Raw genomic sequence first — 14,058 nt, 5'->3', positions numbered from 1 at the left:
GGAAATGCATCAACCCTGGGAGATCTGCACAACTCAGAGAGCCCAAATGTTCCACATGATTAGTGTATGATGTTTTAAAAAATCATACATTAATGTTTGAGATTGGGCACTGTGGCCCATGCCTGTGATCAGGAGACTGAGGCAGGAGAATTGCAAGTTTGAGGCCAGCCGGGGCAACTTAGTGAGACACTTTCTAAAAATAGAAAATAAAAAGGGTTGGAGACGTGACTCAGTGGTAGAGCGCCTGTATGTGCAAGGACCCTGGGTTTAATTCCCATTACTGCAGAGAGAGAGAGGGAGAGAGAGGGGAAAGAAATTATATGGGGGATAAAATATCCATTTGAAGAGCAAAACTGATTCCCTGGACATCAGTGCAGCCCTGCATAAGTGCATGCGGTTTGGGCCGGGCGCGGTGGCACACACCTGTAGTTCCAGTGGCTCGGGAGGCTGAGGCAGGAGGATGGTGAGTTTAAAGCCAGCCTCAGTAAAAGTGAGGCCCTAAGCAACTCAGTGAGACCCAGTCTCTAAATAAAATACAAAATAGGGCTGGGGATGTGGCTCAGTGGTCGAGTGCCCCTGAGTTCAATCCCCGGTAACAACAATAAAAAAAAGGTTTGGGATTCCACAGGGCAACAAGCCTTCAATACCCTCTCACTCAGTGAGCTTAGTATGGCATCGGGGGTGTCCAGTTCTGTAATGAGGCAACTAACTTACTCCTGGGCTCCACCACGGATCTGTGTGACGTCAGGTTTTCAACCAAAACAACAACTGCAACAGACTGGGGTGGGGGGACGCGGCTGGGGACAGCCACCAGGAAGCCAGACACCAAGGGCTTCGGCCAAAACGCGGAAGACCACGCCCCTGCTCATGTTTGGGAAAATGCAGTTGCTTCTCATTACAAAATAATCTTAGTCATGCCAACAGATAATGGGTTTATTATTGTTTTAAGAGAAATGGTTGAATATTCACACATTTTTCCCGTCTGAACTTTTAGAATGGTAAATAGAAGTTTCAGACACAGAAACAAAGGCTCTGTGGGATCCTCGATGCCGTGACAATGTCCCGTGCTCCTTGGGTCAGAAAGTTTGAGAAACGCTGTCCTGGGGGGGTACGGGGAGAAAGGAAAAGGCTCACGCGCATGACCTTTCTCAGCGGGTGACGTCACATGTTATATAACGGCAGAGAGAGACAGTGGAAATGACTTAAATGTCCAATAACAGGAAAAACGGTGGAATAAATCATGGTCCCTCCATTTGGGAGAACATTATGTAGTCATTAAAAATTATGTTTTCAAAGAGTATTTATTGTTGTGGGAAATCGCTCCTCACATTCAACATGCTGTTCAGAGACCACAGAAGGAAAGGAGCGAATTTCCATCGCCATGATTTCCGCGAGGCCTTGATTCACACGGAAATCACGAAACGGAGGAGCCGGGGGACACCACCACACCCCGGGGCTCCCCGGGTGTGAAAACGGGGTCGTGCGGGGACTCGGGGTCGGCGGCACAGTGACCATGCTGTTCCTGTTGGTCACTCAGGGCTTCTGCTCCGGGCTCTCTGGGGGACCAAGTCCCTAAACGGGACACCCCAGACTCACCCCCAGGGAGGCCGAGGGGGTCTCCCCACTCCCTCCCTTCATTGCTTCGACGCTGGACGTGGACTGCCGTTCCGGGGTCGCCTTGAGCCCCTAACCCTAAAATGCAGGTTTCGCCCACACCACGAGGCTGGGGTGGGGGGGTGGGATGCCGAGTGGCCTCTGCCTCCTCCCACAGGGACAGTGGCTGTGAGCAGGCGTCACCCAACATCTGCTGCCGGCTTTGCTTGCGCCCCTGTTCTCCTTCTCCTTGTTCCAGCACAGAAATCCCTCCTCCTGCCCGCATCTGTCTGCAATTTACGCACCTCGGGCCGCGGCTGGGGGGGGGAGCCTCTTCCTTACGACTGGGGAGTTCCTGCAGGGGGCTCCAGGTGGCCCGAGGTGCCCACTCCCGGGCCTGGCAGAACACTGCCATCCTGAGCTGGGAGGAGCACCAGGGAGTCTCAGGTCCGGGCCACCCCTGATGCCAATTAGGCAGCCAACAGCGCCCAGCAGATCCAGGGAGGTCTGCCAAGCCCCTGCCCCTGATCATCACTAAGCATGTACAATGGTCCTTAGTAATGGTGCCAGGCGCTGGGCCAAGCGCCTTCTATCTCATTTAATCCTCACGACCTGGGGAGCAGCGAGTATCATTAGCTCCGGGGGTAAGCACAGTCATTATCCTCCAGCAAAGGACTGGCTCAGAGAAGCTGAGGAATCGACACGAGATCACGCGGCGAGTGAGTGGTCCAGCTGGGGTCCAGCCCAGGTGGGGACGGTTTCTCTGCTGCAGAAGCCTCTGTGTCCCGTGTGCCACTCTCGCTCACCTGCCATCCCCACGGCTGAGCCAGACAGCCTGCCTCCTACACCAGACCAGCTTCGCCTCAGGGGACCGCACACAGAGTCAAGATGAAGTGGGCTGGGACCCTGCAAAACGTCTCTGTCCCCGCTGCTGAGGAGCTGTGTGACCTTGGCCAAGTTACCCAACCTCCCTGAACCTCATTCAGATGTCAGAGGTGGAGGGTCAAAGCTCCCAGCAGGACTGGGGAGGTGGCCGACCAGGCCCTTAGGACGGCGATGGCATAAAGAGCGCTCCCGACAAGTCCTTGTCACCCACGCTATTCCTCCTACAGGGGAGCTGCCCAGCAGCTCTGGTGACGGACAGGAAACCTTCAGCCCAGACCTGGAGGGAACACGTGCCCCGCAGGCCCTGCCCGCTACAGCTTTGCATCCCATGGCTACAGTGGCCTGGTCTGAGAATACTACGTAGAAAATTCTAGAAGTAGACAATTCCTAGGTTTTAAGTAACTTTGATGCAGTACGTTGCACGGCTGCTCTGTTTTACCGTGTTCCGGTCCGTGTATGTGCAGGACTGTAGGCACGGACGGGTAGCAGGTGACGACACAGCTGGCCATGGCTGTGGTCCAGGCACCGGCACAGAAGGGGTCAAATGTGCGAATCTGCTCGCTGTGGGTGACAGGGAGGAGGGTGCGTGATCCCCCTCTGCAGAGCCTCGGTTAACTCCCGTCCCTCCCCCCGTGAAGCCGTTGCTGCCCACGCTCGGGCCTGGGAACAGCGGAGAGGCTGGGAGTGGTGGGAACAGGGGCCTGGGCTGACTCCCCTGGACCCCTCCTCCCAGGTCCCCATGAGCAAATACGGTGGGATTCTGACCCTGGCCAAGGACCAGGAAGGCAGGCTCTGCTGTCCCCAGAACAGTCCGGGGACGGTGGCTGTGGGGTAGCTTGCTGCACAGCCCTGAGTCTCTGCAGGACCGTCACACTCAGAATGACCAAGGACTTCAGCTTGCACAGCCTGGGCCCAGGGACACGTGCACCGGACACTCCTGGGGCCCGGGGTTCCATCTAGGGAAGACACGAGGAGACGCTGGTGGCCAGGCATGCGGTGGCCCACAAGACGCATCGGGCCTGCTGGGCGGCTGCACATGAGCAGGCGTGTGTACCTGGCCAGATGCGTCCAAGCATGCCACCCAGGCGGGGCCACAGACACTGCCACCCCACGGCCCCGCGACCCCCGCAGACACACACTCCCAGCACAGGAGGGCGGTTCGTCTGCCTCTGGGAGGAGCGTGGACACCGGAAAGAATTCAATCAAGAGCACTGGACACTCGGGGTGGGCTCCCCTGGATGCCGACTCCCCGGGCTCCCTGGAAAGCAAGCGTGGCACCCCACGCGCACCCCGGGAGGAGCAGAGACCCTCAGGGGCTTAAGAGAACCAGGCAGGGCTGGGGATGTGGCTCAAGAGGTAGCGTGCTCGCCTGGCGTGCGTGCGGCCCAGGTTCGATCCCCAGCACCACATACCAACAAAGATGTTGTGTCCGCCGAGAACTAAAAAATAAAAATATTAAAAAAAAAATTCTCTCTCTCTCTCTCTCTCTCTCCTCTCTCACTCTCTCTTTAAAAAAAAAAAAGAGAGAGAACCAGGCAGACCCCAAAGGCTGCTCCCCGCCCAGGTCTCAGGCCCCAGTTCTCCAAGTGCCGCCGGGTCCCCAACCAGCTCCAGGGAACCGGCCGGGTGCACAGTGCCCTGGCTCCGTCCTGTGTAGAGCAGGTCTCTGCCCCATGGTGCCGGGGTTCCGTGGGCATCTGATGAAGAGGCCACCTGGCCACCTGCCCGCTCCTCCCCGGGCCCGGGCTGCAGGAATTGTGAGGACAGGCCGGAGCCCCTCCTAGAGAGCCTGCCGCCATGAGCCAGAGTGACGCAGGGGACACAGATGCTTCTGCAGCAGAGAAACCAGCCCGGCCACTCTGTCCTGTCAGGGTGGGCACTGGAGCCCCCGAGGGCTGGGAGAGAGACCTGCTGCTGAGACCGCAGGCTGGGCCACCAGAGACGCCCACCTGGGATTCGTGCCCCACAGAGAGGTGCCCACGGCCAGCCATGATGGACAACGTGTGGTGGCCACCCTGCAGGAGGGAACGAGGGCCACAGCCAACCCTGCGAGACGCGGGATCCCACCCCAGGAAGGGCCGGAGCGGGGCAGGCAGTCGCGGCCCGGGCATGTGACTCACCCTGCAGGGCCTCTTTGGCTCTGGCCAGTTCCTGCTCCTTCTGGGCCAGCTGGACCCGGAGCTCGGTGGCCGAGAGGACCTCGGGGGACTTGCCACCCTGCGACTCCTCCAGGTCCTTGGCCAGCATCTCCTTCATCTGCCGGAGAAGGTGGACTTCCTCCTGGAGCCGGGACACTTCCTCCCGCAGGAGCCCTAGGGGAGAAGGGGACAGCGTCAGAGGGCAGCGTGGCTGCTGTCACCGCGTTTCCTGGGGACGGTCCAAGGTGCTCCTGCTTCTCCTGCAGCTCCCTCCACGTGTGCGGGGAAGGACCCCCACCCGGCCCCGGAACCGAACCTCATTCCCAAGGTCCAGCCCAGCCCTGGGCCCGCCCAGCCCCCAGAGTCCCCCAGCCCCCCACGCTCTTGGGGCACCACCGTGGCTGCCACTGCCCTGAGCACGTCCACCCCGCGGCCGAGTCCTAGCGGTTGCCACCACAGCCAGAGCGCAGCGTGCCGATGACGCTCCCCAGGGACATGGCATCTATTTCCCCAAACCCAAGGCAGACGCCACCACCACCCGCATGTGACAGATCAGAACGTGGAGCGCCAAGCTCAGGCAGCTTGGAGGTCAGGACGTTGCCAGGCGCAGTGGCCCAGGCCTATGATCCCAGCGGCTCAGGAGGCCGGGGCAGGAGGATCACAAGTTCAAAGCCAGCCTCAGGAATTGAGGGACCCCTAAGCAACTCAGGGAGACCCTGTCCCCAAATAAAATACCAAAAGGGCTGGGGTGTGGCTAGGGGTAAAGCACCTCTGGGTTCAATCCCTGGTACCAACAAACAAAGAGATAAACACAAATAAGCACATACAGTGCGAGGGCAGGTCTGAGGGCTCGCGGCTGGCAGAGTGAGCAGGGGACCCCGGGCCACAGCCCCAGGCTCCGCCAACCCCTGGAACATTCCCGGCCTGCAGGACCCAGCGCAGGAGCTCCGCCCGCGCCCAGAACCCGGGCCCCCTCCCACCTGCAAGAGGAAGGGGGCGCCAGCTGCCCAGGGTCCCGCAGCACTGGGATCCCACACTGCAGCAGCGAGTCCCCGGGGACAAGGCGGAGGAGAGCACAGTGTCCCCTCCTCCCAGGCCTCGGGGTGTCCGCGTCCCCCAGGGAGAGGTGTGCCCACCGCGACCTCCTGCCAGCTTGGCCGCAGGCTGGTGACACTCCTCCAGGTCTGCTCGCCCGAGCAACGCCCAACACCAACACCACACCACAGGGGACAGGTGACACAGACCTCGGTGACGGCTCTGGGTGGCACGTCAAGAGGGAAACAAACCTCACCTGGAGACACATCGAGGGGCGTTCTGGATCCCTGAGGCAGCCCGAGGCTCGCCCTGTGGCCTCGACCCCTGCACACCCGCCCGTCCCCACAGTCCCCACAGGCCAGCCAGGCGGGTCCCTGTGACACACACACACACACACACACACACACACACACACACACACACGCTCTTCCCAGCCTCAGGGCCTCGGCATCTGTGCTTCCCTCTCCCACTTCCTGGGGCTGCCTCTGCACTGTGACAGTCCCCACCCTCCTCCGGCCTTCTCTGGCCTCCTGAACCGTCCTCAGCTCTTGACTGACTCTTTCCCAAGCTAAAGGTCGGCTCTGGGGAGGGCGGGGTGGCCCTCGGTGTCCACCAGGCGGCTCAGTGCGCGGCCCTGCACCCCCCCACCCTCCTCCAGAGCTCAGCCCTCGCCGCAGCTGCCTGGGGATGCGACTTCATCAGCAAATGACAAGGCCCACGCGTCCTGGCCACCAAGGTCCCCGGTGCCTGGGCAGCGCGTGGCACCCAGTGGCCTGGAGGAGCATCTGAAATGAGCAGAGGAGCCAAGCGGGCCAGCGTGCCCCTCCCCTTCCCTCAGAGAGGGCACCGGGAGGACCGCGGGCACCAGGAGGACCGTGGGCACCGGCAGCTACCCGGGGAGGCTCACTCCACGGAGCCTGGGGCGTCACCCTCACCCCTAAAGGTCACAGAAGGGGAGTAGCTGGGCGCTGGTCCCAGGCCTCTGGCTGGGCACAGGAGCAGGTCCCCATCTGTGAGATGGGCCCACCCCTCATCAGCTGCCGGGCCACTCCCATTGAAGTGTTCAATGTGGACGAGGCAGTGCCGCTTCAGAGAGTCACCCTCGGTCCCCAGCGCCTGTGGGCACTCAGGTCTAAGGCGGAGGGGGAGCAGGACGCATGCCCCCCCACCCCCAGGCCTCAGAAAGGGACCACTGACGTCACCTGGACCTCTTCCACCTCCATCACCTGGAGGCACCCGGGGTGGAGCTGCCCAGATGAAGAGAGGCTCCCTGTCACCTTCCTGCTCCGCAGCCCTCCTTAGCCCAAGTCCTCTCCCCCTGAAGCTGACGGCTGCCCTGAAACGCCCAGTCCAGGAGGCTGCCCAGCCTCTGCCATGCCCCGGCCTCTGCCATGTCCTGGCCTCCGCCATGCCCCGGCCTCTACCATGTCCCAGCCTCCACCATGCCCCAGCCTCCACCACACCACTGCTCTGTAGCCTGCGCTCGGCTGCCCACCTCAGGGCTTCCCTCCCCCACAGGTCTCACCCTCAGGGCCACAGCCTAGGGGACCTCGCAGGCTCCCCACCTCCTGACCGCTGCCCAGTGCCTTAGACAAGCTCAGGAACCCTCACTGACGCGGGGGGGGGGGGGGGTGGCGGGGGGGGGGGGTGCGTCCTGGGTCCCACCCTTCCCCCTCTGCTGCGTCCAGTGCGCGCACGCCCAGGCGCCCGGCTTTCCAGCAGCTCCACTCAGCCAAGAGGTTCCCAGCGCCCATCGGTCAGTGCCACACGCACCCCAGCACAGCACCCCAGCGGGGGCCCTGGGGACACCACGCACAAGCCCCAGGTGGGACAGCCAGAGCCCCCATGGGCCCAGATGGGAGGAGCGGCCGTCTGCGGGGCACCGGCTGCTCAAGTGCAGAGTGGGCAGTGACCAGGCCTCGGAGGCTGGCCTTGCCCTCCGCACCCACCCCCTGGTCATCCAGGAGAGCACCTGCAGCCACCCACACCTCAGAGCTCTCTGGAAGGGAGAAGGGCCATCGGGCTCTCAGAAGCCCCCAGTGAGCAGCGGCCACACCAGCCAGCAAGACGCCAGGTGAGGGCTCATCCACCAGGAGGACGGGGCCATCCTGGGGAGGACGGGGCCATCCTGGGGAGGGCAAGGCCATCCTGGGGAGCATGGGGCCGTCCTGGGGAGAACGGGGCCATCCTGGGGAGCACGGGGCCGTCCTGGGGAGAACGGGGCCATCCTGGGGAGCACTGGGCCATCCTGGGGAGGACGGGGCCATCCTGGGGAGGACGGGGCCGTCCTGGGGAGGACAAGGCCGTCCTGGGGAGGGCAAGGCCGTCCTGGGGAGGACGGGGCCGTCCTGGGGAGCACGGGGCCGTCCTGGGGAGCACGGGGCCGTCCTGGGGAGAACGGGGCCGTCCTGGGGAGCACTGGGCCATCCTGGGGAGGACTGGGCCATCCTGGGGAGGACGGGGTCATCCTGGGGAGCACGGGGCCATCCTGGGGAGCACGGGGTCATCCTGGGGAGAACGGGGCCGTCCTGGGGAGCACTGGGCCGTCCTGGGGAGCACTGGGTCGTCCTGGGGAGCACTGGGCCGTCCTGGGGAGCACGGGGCCATCCTGGGGAGAACGGGGCCATCCTGGGGAGCACGGGGCCATCCTGGGGAGGACGGGGCCATCCTGGGGAGCACTGGGCCATCCTGGGGAGGACGGGGCCATCCTGGGGAGCACGGGGCCATCCTGGGGAGCACTGGGCCGTCCTGGGGAGCACGGGGCCCGTCCTGGGGAGCACGGGGCCCGTCCTGGGGAGCACTAGGCCATCCTGGGGAGGACGGGGTCATCCTGGGGAGCACGGGGCCATCCTGGGGAGGACGGGGTCATCCTGGGGAGCACTGGGCCATCCTGGGGAGCACGGGGCCGTCCTGGGGAGAACGGGGCCCATCCTGGGGAGCACGGGGCCATCCTGGGGAGAACGGGGCCATCCTGGGGAGCACTGGGCCATCCTGGGGAGGACGGGGTCATCCTGGGGAGCACGGGGCCATCCTGGGGAGCACGGGGCCGTCCTGGGGAGCACGGGGCCCGTCCTGGGGAGCACGGGGCCATCCTGGGGGGAACGGGGCCCGTCCTGGGGAGCACGGGGCCATCCTGGGGAGCACGGGGCCCGTCCTGGGGAGGACGGGGCCATCCTGGGGGGAACGGGGCCCGTCCTGGGGGGAACGGGGCCATCCTGGGGAGCATGGGGCCCGTCCTGGGGAGCACGGGGCCATTCTGGGGAGGACGGGGCCATCCTGGGGAGCACGGGGCCATCCTGGGGAGAACGGGGCCATCCTGGGGAGCACGGGGCCATCCTGGGGAGAATGGGGCCCGTCCTGGGGAGCACTGGGCCATCCTGGGGAGGACGGGGTCATCCTGGGGAGCACTGGGCCGTCCTGGGGAGGACGAGGCCATCCTGAGGAGCACGGGGCCATCCTGGGGAGCACGGGGCCATCCTGGGGAGCACGGGGCCATCCTGGGGAGCACGGGGCCATCCTGGGGAGAATGGGGCCATCCTGGGGAGCACTGGGCCGTCCACGCTCAGGAGGCGGCGGTCGGGCAGGGAACGCCCCAGCAGCGGCTGGGAGGCTGAACCGCAGGACGGGCACCACGGAGAGCGCGGGGGCAGGCAGGAGGCCAGACACAGAAGGGCTGGCCCTGGCCACTCAGCCCCGCGGGGCTCCCCTTCTGGGGTTGTACCCGAGACTCTGGAATTTTCTCTCATCAATAGTCCTCAATCGCCCGTCCCTCCAGGGTTCCAAGTCCCATGACCGTCACCAAGAGTCCACGCAGCACAAAAGGTGACGCCAACGACTGTCCACGTGCACCGTCCCCACGCAGGTGGAAGACCCGGGTCTGTTTCTTGGTTTTCTCCTTCAGAAGCGACTTCCTGGGACCGCCCTGGGGACCTCCCGTGGTCCCCTCCTGTGTCTGTGGAGCAGGACGTGGGTCCCAGAGACCTGGCTCGACTCCAGGCCTGAGCAGGGGCCCGACCCGGCACACCCTGGTGTCATCTTGGGGGGTCGACCGTCCGCATGCTGCGTGGGTGCCACCCACGGGGGGTTCCCAGATGTAAAGCCACCCCCAGGTGCAGAGTGGGCGCTGGACCCCAGAACACCATAAGCAGCTCTCGGCCTAAGCGGGTCCCAAACAGGTGCGGGGCACACCCCACCGACCGGGTCTCGGGGCCATCTAAGGTTCCCATGTGGCTGGGCCCCTGCCCCGCCCACCCCAGAGGACGCAGGAACAGGGCCGGACCAAGAGGGGACTTCAGTACAACACCGCTCAGGAGGGCGGGGCAGGCAGGGGCCAGACCCTGCGGGGCAGGACACCTCGGCCTGCCCCCCACCAGGGCCTGCGGAAGCAGGGGGCCAGGTGAGGCGCCTGCAGGAGGCCAGTCCAGGAGACCAGGCTGGAGAAACAGCTGGGCAGGGGGCAGGGCCCGGGGCTCATCCCGGCTCTGGGTGCGCTGCCCCCGCTGGGCACAGAAGCCCCGTCTCCCCAGGCTGGACCCTTCCTGTCCCTGAGCCTTGGTGGCCTCACCTGTGCAAGGCAGGAGACGGAAAAGCAAGACCTGGGTGTGGGGCAGCTCAGGGCAGAGCACTGGCCCAGCACGAGACTCTGCTCCCTTCCCAGCAAACACCAAGACCCAAGAGACCCGTGTGGAGCGCCTCAACACGCCTGCCCCCTGCGCGGTGTGTCACCACGACATCTAAAACTTGCCTTCCCTTCTGCACGAAGCGGGCCAACCTCACCCTGCAGAGACGGCGAAGCAGCTGAGTCAGAAAACCTGGGTTTCCATCTCAGAGGGACTACTAGTTGCTGGGTGACCTTGGGGTGGTCACTGTCCCTCTCTGGGCCTGACCATATCAGTGGAATCTCTTTAGGCATCTCGACGAGTCCTACGTATGCGTCTTTCCCCCTGGCAGAGAAGAGACCCTGGGCTCTGTGTCTATGGCTGTCCTGTTTAGCCTGGTGGCCCCCACACAGTGGCTATCTAAGTGCAAATTAGTTAAAATGAAGTGCACACCCTGCCCCTCCTCACACTGTCTGCATTCCAGGTACACCTGCGCAGCGAGCGCTAAGGCACCGGGCGGCATGGGGACGACTGCCATCACCTTCGCACAGAGAAACAGAGTATTCCTGTGGCACTGGAGGCAGCCCAGTGGAGACCCATGCAGGACGGAGGCTGTGGCCCGAGGCAGGAGGAGGCTCAGGAGGAGGCCTAGAGAAACCGCCCTGGCCTCTGCCCAGGCACACAAAGAGCAGAGGACCATCGTGTACCTTCCTGCCACCGCTGCCCTCGGACCCCTGGGACCAGGGCGGAAGACAGGAGGCCAGAAGGCGGAGACCACAGCGGTCTCCAGCTGTGGGAGCCGGAGCTGAGTGTTGCTGGGAGACAACGCGGCTGCCTGCCCCCGGGGACCGCGTTACCAACCCCGCGGCCCTGGGGCAACCCTCGCACGGCAGGACCCAGGTGCCTCTCCCAGAGGCCACCGGGGGATGGGCCCGCGCTGGCTGGCAACAGGGGCTGGACAGACTGCCCTTCTGCAGCCCATCTGTTTCAGTTTTCATGAGCCATGAGTTTAAGTGTGAGTCCCCAGCCTCCTTTGCAGCTAGGGTGGTCCTGTGACTCAGTGCTGGCCAGCCCCGTTCAGGAAAAGTCCCTGAGAAGGACTGCCCTTTAAGAAAAAAAGGCTCTGCTTCTTTCCCACCTTTTTCTTGGAAAGTGGATTCAATGGCTGGAGCTCCAGCAGTCACCTAGTAACAAGGAGGCAACCTCTAACACCTCTAAGGTTCTTGGTGATTTATCCTCAAGCCAAGGTCCTTAGAGCAATGACATCACACTGACTGTGGATCGTCATCACGACTGTACCTCTGCTAACGATTCTGAGCATACCACACGCTCTCGAGACTTTGTTGTAACTTACACCTTAGCTAAGGTAGCCCTCACAGTGACCCCTCGATGTGCGGCCTGTCACCACCACCTGCCTTACAGCTGGGGGCACAGGCACAGGAGGCCAGTGACTGGCCGAGGTCACGCAGCGTGAAGAGCAGGGCAGGGCTGAGCCTCGGTGAGTGGAGCTTCGGCACCGCAGGGCCCTGGGGCGTCGGCAGCTGACTTCCCGGCTGCCCAAGGCCCAGGGCCTCTCCCTACTGGCTAGCACCTGAGGTCTCACGGGGCTCCTGTCGTGTGGCCTGTCACCAGCTGAACCGCTGTTACGTGGACCACGATGCCACCAACCTGGGGAGAAGCCAAGGCCAAGGGCACAGGGTGTCCTGGCCGCAGAGCCCTGGGGGCACCTGGGCTTGGAGTGGTGGACCCGCAGGGGGCAGCTCGCTCTTGCTGCCCACAGTGGACATGGGTCAGCCAGCCCCACGCAGCTCCGGGACGGATGTGACTGGACCAAGCGGTGGTGCCACAGAGATGGGGGCTGTGTTCCGTGGCACCCAGCACCCCGCCAGCCGGGCACAGGCTCCCCGAGGCACAGGCGCACCCTGAGGTACCGACGCGGCAGACGGGTGGGCGGGCACCAGCCGCCAGGGCTCCCCCACTCCCCGGCTGCTGACCTGTGACTCGACCAGAGTCCTCACCCAACACAGCAAACGGCCACGACCAGAGAGCAGGGTCTCAGCTGCAAAGGACATTCCCTGTCCCTGGAGTGGCGGTCACCTTTGTCCAGGGGCAGCTGTACCTCTGGGCCCCCGGGCGTGCTGGGCCGGCTGGAGGTCCACAGCCCAGGCCGGCCCCTCCTTGCGGGGAAGCCAGACCCAGCGCGCGCGTGATCCTGACGCGGAGCCCCTGCTTGGAACCACCGGGCGACCCCCACCTGGGGGGACAGCTGTGGACTGCAGGCCCAAGGTGGCGAGCCTGTGCTGCTCCTCCTCAGGACCTTGGGCTGGGCAGGCTGCCCCCCGAGTCCCCTGAAGAGACACCACTGATTCCTGACATCTGAGTGGGGCTGGGGTCCCGGGGCTGGGCAGCCGGCGCGGCGGCCGTGCCAGCCCCCTGCTGCAAGTCAGCGTCCGAGAGGCCTCCGAGCTCTATGAAGGGCCGGAGCCGCCCGGGGGCAGCCCAGCAAGGCTCCTGAGCTCAGCAGGTGGCCTGTGCGGTGACCAAGCTGGGACTGCGGCCTGGGAGAAGCCAGCCAAGGGCACACTTCCACCACCACCCGGGGCCTCCCCCTGCCGGCCACTCCTGGCCCCGTCCACCCTCCTCCCACCTGATCCCGGGAACGAGGAGCTGGACACGGCGCTGTCTCCGTGGACTCCCCAGGCCCCTGTCACCAGGCTGCCTCTCCTGGTCCCCAGCCCCCGCCTGTGCAGACGGGTCAATGGGCGGGCAGCAGCAGAGGGGCCTTTGTCACCTGATCCCGACCCTCACAGCCCCGGGGTGACAGGAAGCAATAAGCAATCCCCCCGCAGGAACCCACCCACTCCCCAGCAGGACCCCCCGAGGTGCCCAGCCTGGGGAGCTGCCCGGTCACTCTCACCACGCGGGCTGGGCCGGGCCATGGCCGCCCCATGGTGCTGCCTGGGTCCTTCCCGTATCTCCCGCTGTTCCCCTCGGGTGCGTCTGGTCACCCTCCCTGCAGCTGCTGGCCTGGACCACACGGCGCGGCCAGGTCACCTCTGCCAGGCCACCTCCTGGCGCCCTCCCCAGGGGCCACACACTCCGGGGGGGCCTCGCCCACAGCCGCCACACCCCGGGAATCGGCTCCCCAGGCAGGGGGCGCCTCCTTCCCTCACCCACCCCCAAACACGATGGGCACCAACCGTGTGCCAGGGGCCCAGGTCCCTGTCCTGGAAGGGTCACTACCTGAGTAGTCACTACCAAAGGCAGAGGGGCCACCCCTCAGCAGGCGGGAAGTGGAGGGACCACGGGCCCCAGCACAGTCACTGGACCTGAGGATCGGGCCGTAGAACAGGGTCACCAGTGTCTCCTGGACACCTGGGCATCACCTCCGCAGCGGAGCCTGCAGAGACCCCTCCACAGGTGACTGCAGGAAGGGCATGACCTCTGAGTCAGCCTCGCTGGGTGGCAGAGGCCGGCACTGGACTGCCCCAGGGCAGCTGGCCCCTGACGGCCCCCCAGGGCCCGGGCCCAGGCTCCCTGGTGCTGCGAGGGCCTGCCTCTCTCTGCTTGCTGGGCAGGGGCATGGGCTGGGCAGGGGCATGTGCTGGGCAGGGGCATGGGCTGGGCAGGGGCATGGGCTGGGCAGGGGCATGTGCTGGGCAGGGCTGGCCACCCTGAGGACCTGGCCGGCACCACCTCCTGCAGCCCTCGATCACACCTTCCCTGGGGACAAGGAGCCGCAGGCCAGGGCCAGCTCACTGCTGCTGGTCAGGGGAGGGGCTGCCCTGGGACCCCCTCGGCACAGGGAG

At 64.6% G+C, this 14,058-nt stretch overlaps 1 protein-coding gene across 5 annotated transcripts in view; it reads right to left on the bottom strand.

The window, feature by feature from the left end:
- Nucleotides 1-14,058, bottom strand: part of Kazn (kazrin, periplakin interacting protein) — an 892,501-nt gene that overhangs the window by 90,462 nt on the left and 787,981 nt on the right. For 4 of the 5 annotated variants that reach the window (XM_078025324.1, XM_078025326.1, XM_078025327.1 and 1 more), the window contains one exon: nt 4,599-4,790. The exons of the other annotated variant lie outside the window; for it this stretch is intronic. In XM_078025324.1, coding sequence (XP_077881450.1) covers nt 4,599-4,790 — 192 coding nt within the window. The remainder of the gene's footprint in view (nt 1-4,598; nt 4,791-14,058) is intronic. 5 annotated transcript variants of the gene reach the window in all.

This window comes from Ictidomys tridecemlineatus, chromosome 11, assembly GCF_052094955.1.
Source record: "Ictidomys tridecemlineatus isolate mIctTri1 chromosome 11, mIctTri1.hap1, whole genome shotgun sequence".
In the NCBI taxonomy this organism is placed as follows: Eukaryota; Metazoa; Chordata; class Mammalia; order Rodentia; family Sciuridae; genus Ictidomys; species Ictidomys tridecemlineatus.
This window is presented reverse-complemented; position numbering and strand designations above follow the sequence as displayed.